The sequence below is a fragment of the Ips typographus genome, linkage group LG2 (assembly GCF_016097725.1).
Source record: "Ips typographus isolate SLU linkage group LG2, UJ_Ityp_2.0, whole genome shotgun sequence".
Classification (NCBI taxonomy): domain Eukaryota; kingdom Metazoa; phylum Arthropoda; class Insecta; order Coleoptera; family Curculionidae; genus Ips; species Ips typographus.
The window spans coordinates 3755316-3771321 of NC_138423.1; the positions used below are offsets into that span (position 1 = coordinate 3755316).

Below are 16006 nucleotides of genomic sequence, written 5' to 3' on the forward strand. Positions count from 1 at the left end.
AACAATTTTATCAGTGAGAGCTGGCAATGTTGTAAATGTAAAATAGCAATGACGGATGACTGACGACACCTGGGTCAAGTTCGGTTTGACGTTGACGAACGGTATTAATATTATTCATATTTTTAAAAGTTATTTTTATAGATATAGTTTGTTTTGTTGAATGGTGCTCTGTTGATGTTTGTAAAAAGTCAGAAGTTCTTAAATAAAGCCTGTGACTTATTGTAAGAGGCGTACACCGCAGTCCATTATTTAAGTAAGTAGGTAGGTACCTAATTTATTAAAAGTTGAGTTAAAAATTAACAAATTATTTCTTAGCAAAGTTTAGAGTTTAAAATGCACATAGAATCCCGTATCCCGTCAGTGGCTGAAACATTTGTGAGACAAAGAAGTCTTCCGGCATAATTCTAGTAACAATATACAGTGTGTTCAAAAAAATTCTAAATTGGCTACCATGTTGGTATAATTTAATTGTGAAAAAGGATGGTGACATTTTCTATTGTATCACAAAATGGGAGACTTCCTAGATATAGGAGAACGTAAGTTATTTATGTTATTTATTTCAACTTTTTCTTGTGGTAGTCCTATAATTGATAATTCAAAGGTGGAAACCTAGAAAGTACATAAAAAATAAACTACAAACTTCAAAGCAGGGTTGCCACATCTGTCAACTCCAATGAGTAAAAAGAACAAGTATCAGGAGGTAACAATAATACAAATTATAACCCGTTTGTGCATTAAGCGAGGGGGACGGAAGTCCACCATTCAATGACGCAGTCATTGAAAGTTTGGAGTTTCAAACCCGCAAAAATTTGTTGTTTGTATTGGTTGTAGTATAGTGTTAGTTTGTTTTGTTTGTTTGTGGTTCTTTAACAGTTGAGTTTTGCAAATTTAAATTAAGTTGTACAGTGGACAAGATTAACAAGTATTGACGGCCGCCATATTACTCCCCCTTGTTTCTGTCACCCACTTTGTTTGCTATTGCTCCTTCCTGCTATGTTTACATTTGTTTTATTCATTGGTCAACTCGATGAAATCCCTAAACTGTCACTTTTCTTCTCTTTTAAAACGACGTCCTTATTTGACACGTGCTACTCACCGCCCTCTATACTAGAAAGCCTAAAATGTCACTTTTAATGGCGGCGTTAGCGTTTTTCTTTTTATCACAGCAGATGCTGTAAGAAATATGTTTTATTAAAATTATTTTGTGTTGTTGATTGCAAGTTGTGAGTGACAAATCAAAGAAAGGTTCATTCCTGATTCAGATATGTATAGAACGCTGGTATTTTTTCCCTTTCCCCATTTAATCCTTTGGCTTAGTGACCTAGAGTAAACTCCACATCCTGAGCCTTCTTTGGTTTTTGAGCCGTCTGTGTAAATACGTATTGCATTTGCAGCATCTGACTCTGTATTCTGTTTTATTTGTATTTTGTAGGGTTTGTTAAACACAAATCTGGGTTCAATTGCATCACTGGCTGCCTGCAGCAGAGGCAGCGCAGTGAGTGCTTCTCGCCATAGGCTTAGCCTCAATTGACCTGCTCCTACTGCGGGGTTTACACCAGCCGTGCGCAATCGTAACATGGTCATTAACGCAACCTCCTTAACGTACAGGTCCAGAGGGGTCAGACCAGTAATTAATTCCATTGCCGCGGTTGGTGTTGTTCTCATGGCGCCTGTGATGTTTAAACAAGCCATTCGCTGTATTTGATATAATTTTCCGATAGTCGTGCTTGTAGAACCTTCGGTTCCCATGCAATGGCTCCGTACACTAACATAGGTCTTATTATTGCAGTGTAGATCCAGGTGACCACGTGGGTGAAAGACCCCACTGTCCTCCGACATTGCTCATAAGCCACATATGCTCTTTTTGCTCTGCTTTGTAGGTGAGAGTTCCAGGTTAACTTCCTGTCGAGGGTAATACCAAGGTATTTCACTTCTTCAGAGAAGTTTAGTTTGCTTCTGAAGATTTCGGGAGGTTTTAAGCCCGATAAACTTCTTTTCCTGGTGAAAAGGACCATCTCAGTCTTGTCGGGATTGATCGACAGTGAGTGTTCCTTACACCATTTTTCTATTAATTTGAGCCCATCTTGCGCTCTATCGCACAGTGTATTCACAAATTGCGTGTCTGCAAGATAACTTTGTCATCTGCGTATGCAATTGTGTAGAATCCATTATTGTTGAGGTGATTAATTTCAAGATGGTATATTCAAGATGTGGCCTGACCAGTAAAGTATAAAGCTTGATAATTGTATTGATATTGAAATCTTTTGTATTACGTATGACAAAACACAGTACTTTAAACGCCTTGTTTATTATATAGTCATAGTGGTTATTAAAAGCAAAATTACTTTGAAATTGAACTTCCAAATCCCTGACTTCATTGCATCTCTCCAATCTAGAGTCTGCTATAGAGTATCTCCAGTTACTAACATACGTTAGGAAATGGAATAAAACATTTTTTAATATTCAGTGTCATATTATTGTTATAAAACCATCTAGCAACCTCATCCAAGTCACCCTGGAGAATACTACGATCAGCATCGTTGCCTATTTGTCTGAAAATCTTAAAGTCGTCAGCAAATAACAAACCGGTAGAGCCTTGCAGGCATTTTGGTAGGTCATTACTAAAAATCAAAAAATTAAAGGCCCCAGAATACCCCCCTGGGGTAACCCAGAAGCCGACTTTAACAGTCTGCAGACGACCAAGCAGGTAGGAACTCATCCTCCACCAGAAAACCCAGCCTCCTCAAGCTTCGACATGTCACAGTGCATATATGAAATTATAGATAATCCTCTCAAATATATCTAGAGCAAAATTTGTTGCCAGATACTGCAATATGCTTTTCACCCTGTGAATATTTAACTGTAACAATCAAAAAGCACCTTAAAAGAGATTTGAAAAACACAAAAATCCACGATAAAACCTTGTGTCCCTTAATTGATTCCCGATAAAAGGTTTCGATGTTTTCCCTTGTCGGAGTAATGGCGTAAAGTACCAGCCCTGGGAAAGGCGGCAGATGTTCTTTTTGTCTCCCAGTTTTCCCAAACGCCGCAAAAGATTTTGTGGGGGTGATATCAGTGGCTTTTCATGTCTAACGTTTAGAGAACTTTATTTCTTATTTAAGAGAAAATATTTGGTCGCATTTCCTCGTGAGTGTATTTTCATGTTTATATTGTTATTAAAGTCAAATACAATAATGTACCAACATTTTACTGGTGGTGATTTTAATTAACTTGCTCGGATCGGAAGGAGAGCAAACAATGGTTGATTTTAATCTTTTATCTTTCTCCACCAAGTGTGATTCTAAAATGGATAGCACCATAGTTATCCAGTAGTTATCTTACATATCAATCAATCAATCAATCAACATTTATTGGTGAAGCACATGCCAAACAGCAATTTCACAAGTCAAGTATAAATCATTAATACAATTTCACAAATTTAAAATTAGAGATAAAACATAATTTTCAATACAAACACACTTAAAAATCAAGGATCTTTTAGACAGTCACAGAGTTAAAAATGATCAGCGCAGGAAAGTACAACTCTGAGGCTACAAATCGGAGAAGTCACTCTCCAGGTATTCAGTCACACTGTAGAAAGCCTTCACCTTTAGATACAGTTTAATTTTTGTTGCAAAGCTCTTCAATCAATGTTAGCTACTTACAATAGATTACGAGTCATAACAGTGCACGTCGTCCGGTAACGGTATAAAATGTACTCCTCTTAGTAAGGCACGTCGTAACATGGAATATGAAACAAACACAGATTTACCGGATGGCTATTTTGAGGTTAATATGTTTTTACTCATTGGGGGCCCCGCCGCCATTTGCCCCTTTGTACCACCGACTCCATGCTCATAGCAAACTTCGCCTCTGTACTAACACCTTCTCCTGACTCTATCACCTGTAGAAACTGATTAACGATCTCCCTCTCTTCCCCAACTAAATGATGCTTTAATCAATACTGCTTTGTCACTCTTTCTCTATCTCTAAGGTACAATCAAACGATTAGCCTCCTAATGCTCATATGCTTCACATAACCTACTCACACAGCTACGGACATGTTTAACTTCTCTTTGCGTTAGAGACAGAACTACCCTCCAGCTGATCTGCGGGTTTTCTCTCTCTAGCGCTCCTAAACGCCATGCTGCTCCCACGGCCTATTACGCCCTAGATGTCATCTAGGCGCGTCTTCCATATATCCGGTTTCCTAGCGTCCTGCGCCTTCTGGTTCCTAGCCCCCAGCTGTCTTCCCAGTCCCCTGGTTGCAGGTTTCGTTCCAACATAGCTTGTTCTATTCCGCCGGTCCATGTCGCCCTGGGTCTTCCCCTTTTCCTCTTTTCTGTCGCCGTCCATTGAGGATCTGCTTAGCTATTCTAGTATCTTCCATCCTCTCCACATGTCCATACCATATTAGATGTCTACGTTGGGTGTCTTCTACTAGAGTTGTCTCTACCTTCATAATTTCCCTAATTTTGTCATTCGTTATTTTTTCCAATCGCGACCTTCCTGCTGATCTACGCCAAAAGTCCATTTCTAAAGATAGTAGCCGACGCTCTAAATTTGTTGTTAATTGCCAGGTTTCACATCCGTACAGCATTATACTTTTGAATATTGAGTGGTATAAGTGGTGCTTCTTTTAGATACATTTGGACCACAGGATCGAGTTCAGGCAGCCTATCACCTTTTTCCCTTTTACAATTCGGTTCTCTATTTCTTTCTCTGTACGACCTCCGTTATCAATTTTTGTCCCCAGGTATGTATATTCAGTACAGCAGCTTATCGTTTCGTTTTCTTGTGGGTGAAGGTTATCTCTGTCGTCTCCAGTACACATATACTCTTTTAATAGCTTTCTTGTCATATACTCTAAGTCCTCTTTGTCTTGTGCGATAACAACCTGATCATCTGCAAAGTGCAGGATGCATAAGGTTCTGTAATCACTTATTTATATGCCCATCCACATGACCTTCTCCATCGCCTCAAAGCTTCGTTCAGATAGATTTATAGTGTGGGAGAGAGACAAGAAGCCTTTCGTAACTGGAAAGTTGTCTGAGATTTTGTTTTTCAATTTGATCTTAGATGTAGAATGGTCGTATAGTTGTCTGACCGCAGCTATTAACGTGACATTAATTCGGGACTTCTCTATAGTCTATCCGGCGAACCTACGGAGTAATAAAATTCGATGGGCAGCAACTTTGGTCGAACTGTATTACACTGTAAAACAGGTACGTAAAAGTGAATCGAGACATGAGACCCGAGAAGTCCTTATATTAGAGAGAGAAGAAGATATTATATTGTAAAACGGACCGGATATAGCTTTTATTACTCCGTAGGTTCGCCGGATAGACTATAGTATTTGCCATAGTTTTTGAACGGGTACTGACAAACAGAAGATACGTCTCTCTGTTCCTGGCGACTTTTTTTTCTTTTTTTGACTAGCAGTTTAGTTCAACAATGTTTTCAGTTACGAAATTGAAATAGGTTGCTCCTGTGTTAGTCTTCTACTTGTACTACCATTAATACAAATATGAGGCCTAACTCTGTGGTAATAATTAAATTATCCTGGAAAATACAGCTCAGTTTTATGTGCTTTGTATACGTTAAAATTGATACTCTTAAACGTTACTTTTCTGTTGAAAAATTGTAGTTTTATTTTGTGTCGTGGAAAAAACGTTTCCCCGAGTTAATAGAAAATCCATACCTAGTTTTATATCGTAAACTTTACACCAAAAATTAGTCCATCCATTTGACGTTTAATAAAACTAGCACCGACTTCCAGATACTTCCCCCATGATAGTTAATTATAATTCCTCAACAATTAACTGTATGCAACACTGAAATTGTATTATGTGTGTAAAATGTACATATACTTTTTTGGTATGACCTCACATAAGCCATTTTGACCGGACTAAAGTTTTCAATTATTAAACCACCAACTCTGTCATAATGACTAAAAAAACTCTGTATCACCTGCAGCGATGAACGTTGCCCGGATCGTGACCAATCCGATGCCTTCAACCCTTAAGCGACGACCAATCAGAACGTACGTCCTCGGTCTGTGCACCAGTGATCGGCGGTCTTTTAACCCTCTGTTTCCGGGGGGCGGGCGTCTGGTCTACAGGGTGTAATGACTTGGATAGGGGCGACTTCAATTTGGTTAAACTTGACTTTCCACTTGCTGCGGTGGTGCTTTGTGGTGTTGACGGTGTTTTCTCGATCTTGATGAGGTAAGTGGTTATTTTCTGTGTTACCTATTTATTACACTTTTCGTTCTGTTTAGAGAATAAGTCAAACATAAGCCATATTATTACCTTATCATTTTAAAAATGTAGGATATTTATTTACATTTAATTTGTATCATATTTACAGCTTTGGTAGTTTTTGTAGGTTATTTTTGACTCTTCTCTATTATACTTTATATTCTCCATATGCAATTAAACTCAGCTTAAACATTAAGCCAGCTTTAAAACTGGTTTAAAACTAAGCCATCAATATTGGCGGCTTGCCAAAGCCAGGCTTTAATATTTGTGATGTTTTTAGTTTTTGGGAGTTTGAAATTGAATTTTGTTTTGAGTTTTGATGAAACTTTACAATTTAGACTAATAAAAGGAATGATCGTAAATCACAAAATATTTAATATTTGTTTTGGTTTTCAATTAGGTCATTTTTGTAGAATTTATTGATTGATTTAAAAAAAGCAAAAGTAGAGAATCTGTGTATAAATAACATGGAACTAGAGGCTGAAACAGAAGGTGATATAGATTATTTAGGGCTACCATATATTAGAATAAGGATTTTCTAACATTTTGTAACACTGATTTTAGCAAAGATATAATGGCGATAGGCTTTTTTAAGAAAAGTACACAACAAATTTAGGACATAATTGTGTCTTCAACCTTACCATATTTTAAAACAGCTATGGGAAGGTTTAAGACACTTGTATAGTATTTTGTCACATTTTAGAAGGTTCTCAGTAGCATTTAGAGATCTCTTGCACTTTCACAAAGACTTAAGACACTTGTATAGTATTTTGTCACTTGTTAGAAGGTTCTCAGTAGTATTTAGAGATCTCTGACACTTCCAGAATAGTTTTAGAGGCCTCTGGCAATTTAAAATAGCTATGGGAAGGTTTAAGACACTTGCATAGTATTTTGTCACTTTTTAGAAGGTTCTCAGTAGCATTTGGAGATGTTTGACACTTCCAAAATAGTTCTAGAGGCCTCTGGAAATTTAAAACAGCTATGGGAAGGTTTAACACACTTGTATAGTTTTTTGTCACTTGTTAGAAGGTTCTCAGTAGCATTTAGAGATCTCTGACACTTCCAAAATAGTTCTAGAGGCCTCTGGCAATTTAAAACAGCTATGGGAAAGTTTAAGACACTTGTATAGTATTTTGTCACTTTTTAGAAGGTTCTCAGTAGCATTTAGAGATATCTGACACTTCCAAAATAGTTTTAGAGGCCTCTGGCAATTTAAAACAGCTATGGGAAGGTTTAAGACACTTGTATAGTATTTTGTCACTTTTTAGAAGGTTCTCAGTAGCATTTGGAGATGTTTGACACTTCCAAAATAGTTCTAGAGGCCTCTGCCAATTTAAAACAGCTATGGGAAAGTTTGAGACACTTGTATAGTATTTTGTCACTTGTTAGAAGGCTCTCAGTAGCATTTAGAGATCTCTGGCACTTCCAAATTAGTTCTAAAGACCTCTGGCAACTTAAAACAGCTATGGGAAGGTTTAACACACTTGTATAGTTTTTTGTCACTTGTTAGAAGGTTCTCAGTAGCATTTAGAGATCTTTGACACTTTCAAAATAGTTTTAGAGGCCTCTGGAAATTTAAAACAGCTATGGGAAGACTTAAGACACTTGTATAGTATTTTGTCACTTGTTAGAAGGTTCTCAGTAGCATTTAGAGATCTCTGACACTTTCAAATTAGTTCTAGAGGCCTCTGGCAATTTAAAACAGCTATGGGAAGGTTTAAGACACTTGTAGAGGACTCTAGCACTTTTCGGAAAATTCTCAGCAGATTTTAGAGAGTCTGGCACATAGCAATTTAAAACAATTTATGGAAAGTTGGAATAATACTTATAAAAGTCTCTGGAACTTTTTTAAAGGTTTTCAATAGCATTTAGAAATCTCCGTGACCTCTGGCACTTTTTGGCAGGTTCTTAATATAGAATTTAGCGGTCTATGGAACTTTCAAAATGGTCCTAGAGGCCAACTTAGATAACAACTTACAACTTAGAGGTATTTGACACTTTCAAAATAGTTCTAGAACCCTCTGACAAATTAAAACAGTTACGGGAAGGTTTAGGACACTTGTTTAGGGCTCTGTCACTTTTAAGCAGATTCTCAGTTGCATTTAAAGGTCTGACACTTTCAAAATTGTTTTAGAGGCCTCTGACAATTCTAGGAAGTTTCAAAACACTTGTGAAGGCCTCTGTGGCACTTTTTAAAATATTTTCAATAATCTTTTAGATGTCTCTGACACTTTTAAATTGGTTCTTAAAGGCGTCTGGCAATTTAAAACAGTTAATTATGGGAAGGTTTAAGACACTTGTAGAAGGCTCTGGTACATTTTAGAAAGTCTCTGGCACATTCAAAATGGTCCTAGAGGCCACTAACAATTTTAGGAAGGTTTAAACTCTAGTTATCTCTAGTCTCTAGTAGGTACTTTCAAATGGCCCTAGAGGACTTTGGCAATTTGAATCAAGCAAGTTTTTCAAGCAACATTTTCTTGTGAAAATGGTCTACAAAGTTTTGATATAAGGATTTGTTTCCTTTCATTATGAAACCTGAAAGGCATTTTGGGCACAAAACTGCTCTATTTACGCTGTTTATTTACGAAACTGATAAATAACTAGACATTTATTGAACCGTCAAACTGACTGAACTGTTATAAAACACATATTTTTGTTCGATCTTTGTCTAGTAAAATGAGATCAAGGATGTGACGCAGCAGTCAGAAGTCACTGAACAAAGCTTACTGATAGTTCTATTCCTAATCAATATAGGCAGTGATTGGTGAACTCTGTGTAACAATTAGGATATTCTGAAATTCGATTGTGAATTAAGAAGTCTATTCACTAGGCAACTTTATAGCCTATTATAGGGCACACCAACTCTTGAAAATTCATTGTTTAATGATAAATATTTCAAAAACGACCACATTTAGAAAAAAAATTCGATACCAAGTGGCAGAATCGAAAAATGGTATCAGTTAGTTAAACATTTTTTGTCACTGAATTCAAGTAGATGTGGCAAGGATGGAATCACAACAATATTTTAGATGTTTAGATGTTTCTCTTGGCCCTTTTAGGTATAAATTTAAATTATACTGTTTTGCCGTAAGCGTCTATGTTGGATAGTTTCCCAAATACAGTAGGTACCTCTCTTTACCGGTACAAACAGGTAAATGTAATAATCATATCGTTTTAACCCGATCTAATTAATACCCATACAAGTTGTGATTCAAAACAAGCATATGCTACTAATAAGGGCTTTTATACGCCTGACCCCTGTTTTTTACTGCCACGTGTCATAACTTCCGCAGAAATTAACTATAATGCCGCTTACACAATGAAGGTTAATGTTTTACAATACAAATGTTTACTTTTTACATCTCAATTTATAAACTATATTGCTCCACGCGGTAATATTGCCCAGATAGATGGGTCAAGCAAGACTACTTCTTTTTACCCTCCCATCGCTGTAGACTAAAAGGATAGGTCTGGAAGAGGAAGTCGCTACAAGTCCAGGAATTTTCCCTTTCGGGAAGTTCCCAGAATTCCTCTGTCCTGGGAAAAGGATGTCCCCGCTGACGGAGGGGCTCTTCTTGTTCCCCATTTCTTCTTCGTCAGCTCGTCCATCTCTGGTGGTCCTGACAAACTATCGGATGTCCAAACAGCCGGCTTTCGTCCGTCTGTTTTTACATCCTAAAGTTTTGGGGAGTTAGGGTCTAGTGAGTGGGTCATGGTTTTCCCCCTTTCCCCCCCAAAAGGGTCTCCTCGTTGCGTCACTTGATGTCCATGTCTTTTAACCTCACATTGCCTTCTATCCGCATCTCGGTCTTCTTTTGAAGACTATGGCCTGCATTTTCTCCTCTTTGAGGTCGATCTTCCATTTGTTGTACCATTTCTCCAATGCTGTGGTCTCCTCTTGCAGGTCATGTTGCTCCAGTTATTTGTTGTTTGCAGTTTGCGTTTTACATATAAATGCCGCTATGTATTACAGATTTAATGTAAATATAATCCGCTTTGAAAAAAAATAATTTACGTTTATGTTTACATCTTTCTTATGTTAACGTCCATTGTGAAAGAGGCATAAATACGAAGCACGACAGGCGTAAACATAAACTTAAACGAATTATATAAATTATAGTAAATCATATCAATTTGTTCACAATAAACCATACGCGTTTCTTTATGGATTCCGACTAATCATGACATAGACATAACGTTGCAAAAAATTAACTTTATGTTTATGTTTATTGCAAAAAAAACTATTTACGGAAAATATTGTAAAATCATAACAAAAAATGAAGTGAGCGGAATTCAATTCAGGCAGAATTTAAGGGATTTTAAATGTACAAAACATTTTTCATAGAATGACATTGCACACCTAAAATGCATTTGAATGTTGGTTGGTAAACCCAACATAGCTTGAATTACCACACAATACAATTTACCTTATGCAAATTCGCCATTCGACACGAAACACAATTCGCGCAAATTGCTCTCCTTGATTTTTTTATGAGAGTCATCTTTCGGTAATTATTTTTTAAAGTTGTCACCCCAATACTGTCGATTGATTGATTCTATTCATAAAAAAATGAAAGTTAGCACCCCACGGAATTTAAATTTATAATAAGTTTGCGCTGGATTTACTGAGGAAGTTCGGAAAAAGGGTGACCGAAGACAGACTGCTGCTTATGCGACGATAATCAAAATGTCATGTTAAGTTGAAAGCTTTATTTTATCTAAATATGTCTTTCAAAATTCAAAATTATATTTTTGTATTAAGTATCGTATAATAATGTATTATTAACCAAGGTTTAGACAGGACAAGGAGCGAAGCGACGAGGGATTTAAAATTTAAGGTTAATAAAAGCTGTCTAAATCGTGGATAATGTAGCGTTTTTTCCACTATTAACAAAATTTAGGATAACTACAAAACAGCATGAATAGACAAACTAAATTATCTGTCTCTGTCAAGTCAAGTATATTTCATAGACATTGACATTATTATTTACTTAAGGTTTTGTGGTTTACGATCCTCTGTTGAATGGCTGATGTTAGGTTTCGGTCATCAATGTCTTGAAATCAAACTTCACAGTAAAGTCAACGTTTCGCAAAGTTTATTTTTGCTTCATCAGGACAAGTTATGTTAATTTAAGTTTTAAATTTTTAAATAATGTGACATTGATGATCCAACTCCCGAAACCTAACATCAACCATTATTATTTACCTAGGTCAATAATATTTTCTTTTTTGTTGTGTTTGTGTTTGTGTTTGTTAACTTGAAAAACTAATTTTTCAAGTTACTAATCGGTCAGTAATGGCATGTTTATCATGTTATGTTATGTACCGTGAGTGGGCAAATGATATGCCCTCCATCGCGATCGCAGGTGGTCATTCCTAAGTTAGAGCTCATCCAGAATACTCGACTCTCTGAGGAACCGAATAACTCCTCTGGATGAGAGGTTGTCCAGATCTCCATGTTCCATACACCGGCGGCATTTGGCGTCTTCCGTCAGGCCTATCCGATGTATATGAGCCCTTAGCTGACAGTGACCGATGTACAGCGCCGTCACTGCCCCCAGGTGTGGTCTGCTGAGTTGCAGGAGATTGTTGGTCCTGTTCTTAGAGGGCCCCCTAATGAACTCCTTGGAGTGAGCCAACCCTGTAGTTCTCAGCCATAGGTCGGAGTGTTGCTGATAACACCACTCCGTGATGCTTTTCTTTGCTTCACCATGCGCCGGTCATGGGCCGATGTAGGCCGCCTCCGAACCCAGCTTTCAGTAGGGGGTTTTTAATCATCTCCCTAGAGCAGATCTCGATGGCGTAAAGTTCAGCCTGCAGGACCGTCGGTGTTTGCCCCAGTCCCTCAGACCCCCGCCTTGGCACAGAAAGCCCCGGCTCCAGTCCCTTTTGAGGACTTTGAGCCGTCCGTAAACCAGCAGATATCTGCTCGGAGTAGGTCATCAGCCCGTTCTTCCCGGTCCACTCTCGATGGTACGAGGGTCCTGTAGCAGAAATCGGGGCCAGCCGGGCCCGGCAGAACATCAGAGGGAGTAGCAAGGGACTCGCGATTTAGAATTTCCGCTTGGCCCTCGATGCTTCATGTATGTGACCAGGACACGAGTAATATGGAAGAGCCGGTACGAGGCCATCTTTACCTCTCTCTTCAGCAAGAGCTGAAGGGGAGGACAAGTTAAGGAGGCACTCTAACGCCGACGTGGGCGTTGTCTTGAACGCCCCCGTGATAAAAAGGCATACCTGTTCTTGGGTTGAAGACAGTTTCTTCGCTACGGTGCTCTGGAGGTTCTTGCCATACCAGACTAGGGCCCCTTAGGTCAGCATAGGTATAATTGTGCTGGTGTAAAGCCAGTATATCTGCTAGTGCCTTAAACCCCATGTTTATCATTTTAATAGTGGAAAAAAATGTTCAGTCAAACTATCATTAATTACCCTTCTGGTTTCTGGAAGTATATACTGTCAATGTAAAGTCACCAACTAAATTTTGTGTTTTTCAGTGGCATTTTTCTGCCACTAAAGAACACCACTGAGCACCTTTTGACCTCGTTTCTATATTCTTCTTCATCAGCCCTTCTCAGTCCACTTCTGAACATAGGCCTCTCCGAGTCTCTTCCATTCTGTTCTGTCGTTTTTTCTGGGGCCATCTCCATGCCTATGCATTGGATTATGTCGATTACTTTTGTTCGTCTTCTTATGTCCTCATTCCGGATCCTGTCTCTCAACTAGATTCCGATTCTCAGACGTAGCCACTAGCAGTATACACGTGTATGCAGTATGCATATTGGAATATTGTTTCAGTTTACCAAAAGCAGTCCCGGTTAGACTTACTCGTCGGGATATTTGCAGCTTTTGGTTTTCTTTTCCCAGTTTAATGGCATCACCAAGGTAAATGTATTAATTTACGTTTGCAATAGTCTCGTTTGATAGTGATAGCTGACATGATCTTGGTTTCATTTGTGTTCATTTCCAGTGGCATACTTTTTGAGGCCTCATTCAGTGGTTGCATCATTTCCTTCAGCTCATCTGAATCTTTTGAGATAACGCGGATGGCTGAGCTGTGTTTGATCCCCAGATTTTGATGCCCTTTTGTTGCCAATCCAAAATTTTAAAGATTTCTTGCGGTGCCAAGTTAAACAGTTTTGGTGATATAGTGTCCCCTTGACGTACTCCTCTCTTGTATTTTGGCAGTTTCGGTGCTTTTGATTTTAACATGCATTATTGTATATATCTTTGATAACTGTAATATATCTTGAGTCGATTTTGGCATTATTCATGGCATTTAAAAACGACCATGTTTCGACTCAATCGAATGCCTTATGAAAATCCAGAAATGCTGGACATATCGGGATATTACATTCAATTGCCTTTTCTATGAGTGTACGTGGTGTTTGTAGGTGGTCTGTTGTGCTGAGTTTACTGCGAAATTCTACTTGTTTGTCTGGCTGGTAAGAATCGAACTTTCTGAGCTTCTAACTTTACTTTGAGCTTCTACGTTACTTTTGAGCCATTCTACGTCTGTTGGGACCACAATGGACGCTGAATTTGGCTCGTTCGTGGTCAATCTGTGCCAAATTGTATTATTTCGTCTCAAACCGGCATAGATCGATTCCGCTGTTGTTCTAGTCTGCATATTTGTTACTTTTGAGCAATTCTACGTCTGTTGGGATCACATTGGATGCTGAATTTGGCTCGTTCGTGGCCAATCTGTGCCAAATTGTATTATTTCGTCTCAAAACCGGCATAGATCGATTCCGCTGATGTTCTAGTCTGCATATTTGTTACTTTGAGCCATTCTACGTCTGTTGGGACCACAATGGACGCTGAATTTGGCTCGTTCGTGGTCAATCTGTGCCAAATTGTATTATTTCGTCTCAAAACCGGCATAGATTGATTCCGCTAATGTTCTAGTCTGCATATTTGTTACTTTGAGCCATTCTACGTCTGTTGGGACCACAATGGACGCTGAATTTGGCTCGTTCGTGGTCAATCTGTGCCAAATTGTATTATTTCGTCTCAAAACCGGCATAGATCGATTCCGCTGATGTTCTAGTCTGCATATTTGTTACTTTTGAGCCATTCTACGTCTGTTGGGACCACATTGGGCGCTGGATTTCACTCGTTCGTGGTCAATCTGTCCCAAATTGTATTATTTCGTCTCAAAACAGAAGAGAACAGAATCCAGAAATGCTAGAAATATCGGAATATTACATTCATTTGCCTTTTCTATGAGTGTAGGTAGTGTTTGTAGGTGGTCTGTTGTGCTGAATTTGCTGCAAAACTCTGCTTGTTCGACTGGCTGGTAAGAATCAAACTTTCTGGTGAGGCGGTTTATAAGGATTTTTGTGTGAAGCTTGTAGAAACGTGATAGTAGACTAATAGGACGGTAGTTCTCGATGTTACTAGTGTCACCCTTCTTGAATAGAAGCACAACCTTAGCGTTGTACCATTCGGCTGACAATTTTGCTTCTTGCAGGTTTGGAATATTCTTGCTAGAATTTCTTCTCCTAGCGTTATAATTTCTGACGTAATATGATCTTCCGGACATTTTCATTTTCTTTAGGGCATATTGTATTTTCTCATGTTATTTCTGGCAGATCCTCTGACACCACATTCTTTGTTTTTCAGTTGTTATTGTAATTGTTACATCCTGATACTTGTTTGACATCCTTCGTTAAACCTCGTATGGTAACTGTTTAAATAAATTATTATCTGTTAGCACTAGACAAGGTAAAATACATGTATCAATTTTCTTATCCAAAGTTACAACTGTTATAAGTCACAAATAAATAATATTTAACAATAAAGAATAATAAAAGTGGTTTTGGCTTGCTAAATGATTCATATATTAATAAATAACCAGGACTGTCCGCTTGTATCTAAACACTCTATTAAACACTTCCGATAAAAAAACAACCCTCTCGAACGAAAACTGACTTTAACACCTGTGTTTTCCCTGAGGGAGCACCCCCATAATAAAAAAAGCTAGGAAACCTGCTACAGCGAAGTTAAATAGTAATTATAGATAAATGTAGGTACAAATTACACAATATGTTACGATGTGGTCAGATTTCCCGCTGGTTCCCCTTATGAATCGTTCACCCTTCAAATCGGTACACTTAGTTGTCGAGTACTGGCGTGTGCATGTTTTTGTCTGCGGTTAGACAAGGACAAATTACTAATAAACTGTAAAAAGGAAGTGAAACAGAGAAGTGGAACAATATGTAGCATATGAGCTTAGTAAGGGGTGTAATTGGCTTTTCCTGATTTAATTATACGGTGTGAGGGTTGTGACATTTTCGTGATAAATGATATCTGATTTTGATTGATTTACTTTTTTAAAATTCTTCAATTTCATTCAACAATTTTAATGTTGTCATAGATGGACGATCCTATTAGCCCTAGACAAGAAAGTTTGTGCAAAGTATGTGGTGACAAAGCATCTGGGAAGCATTACGGAGTTTCCAGTTGCGATGGTTGCCGAGGGTTTTTCAAGAGAAGCATACGAAGGTAGCTAAAAGATTTTTGTTTTTTTTGTGGTTTAATAAATTTGATTCAGAAGGTATTTCAGGAATTTGGAGTATATCTGCAAAGAAAATGGTACTTGTATTGTTGATGTGACGAGACGGAATCAGTGTCAAGCATGCAGATTTAAGAAGTGCTTACAAGTGAACATGAAACGCGATGGTAAGTATTTTGATAAGGAAAAATATACAATTTGTAGTTGAAATATACAGTGACATGACATTTTA

At 38.0% G+C, this 16006-nt stretch overlaps 1 protein-coding gene across 6 annotated transcripts in view; it reads left to right on the plus strand.

The window, feature by feature from the left end:
• The first annotated feature begins 76 nt into the window (after window positions 1-76).
• LOC145725386 (photoreceptor-specific nuclear receptor-like) overlaps window positions 77-16006 on the plus strand; it is a 37739-nt gene continuing 21809 nt past the window's right edge. The window contains exons 1-5 of one of the 6 annotated variants that reach the window (XM_081974138.1): window positions 77-265; window positions 326-536; window positions 5977-6227; window positions 15637-15764; window positions 15814-15941. In XM_081974138.1, coding sequence (XP_081830264.1) covers window positions 15637-15764; window positions 15814-15941 — 256 coding nt within the window. In that variant the 5' untranslated portion in view covers window positions 77-265; window positions 326-536; window positions 5977-6227. Of the gene's footprint in view, window positions 266-315; window positions 537-5976; window positions 6228-15636; window positions 15765-15813; window positions 15942-16006 lie in introns of all 6 variants that reach the window. The other 5 variants (XM_081974137.1, XM_081974136.1, XM_081974135.1 and 2 more) reach the window with 5 other exon arrangements.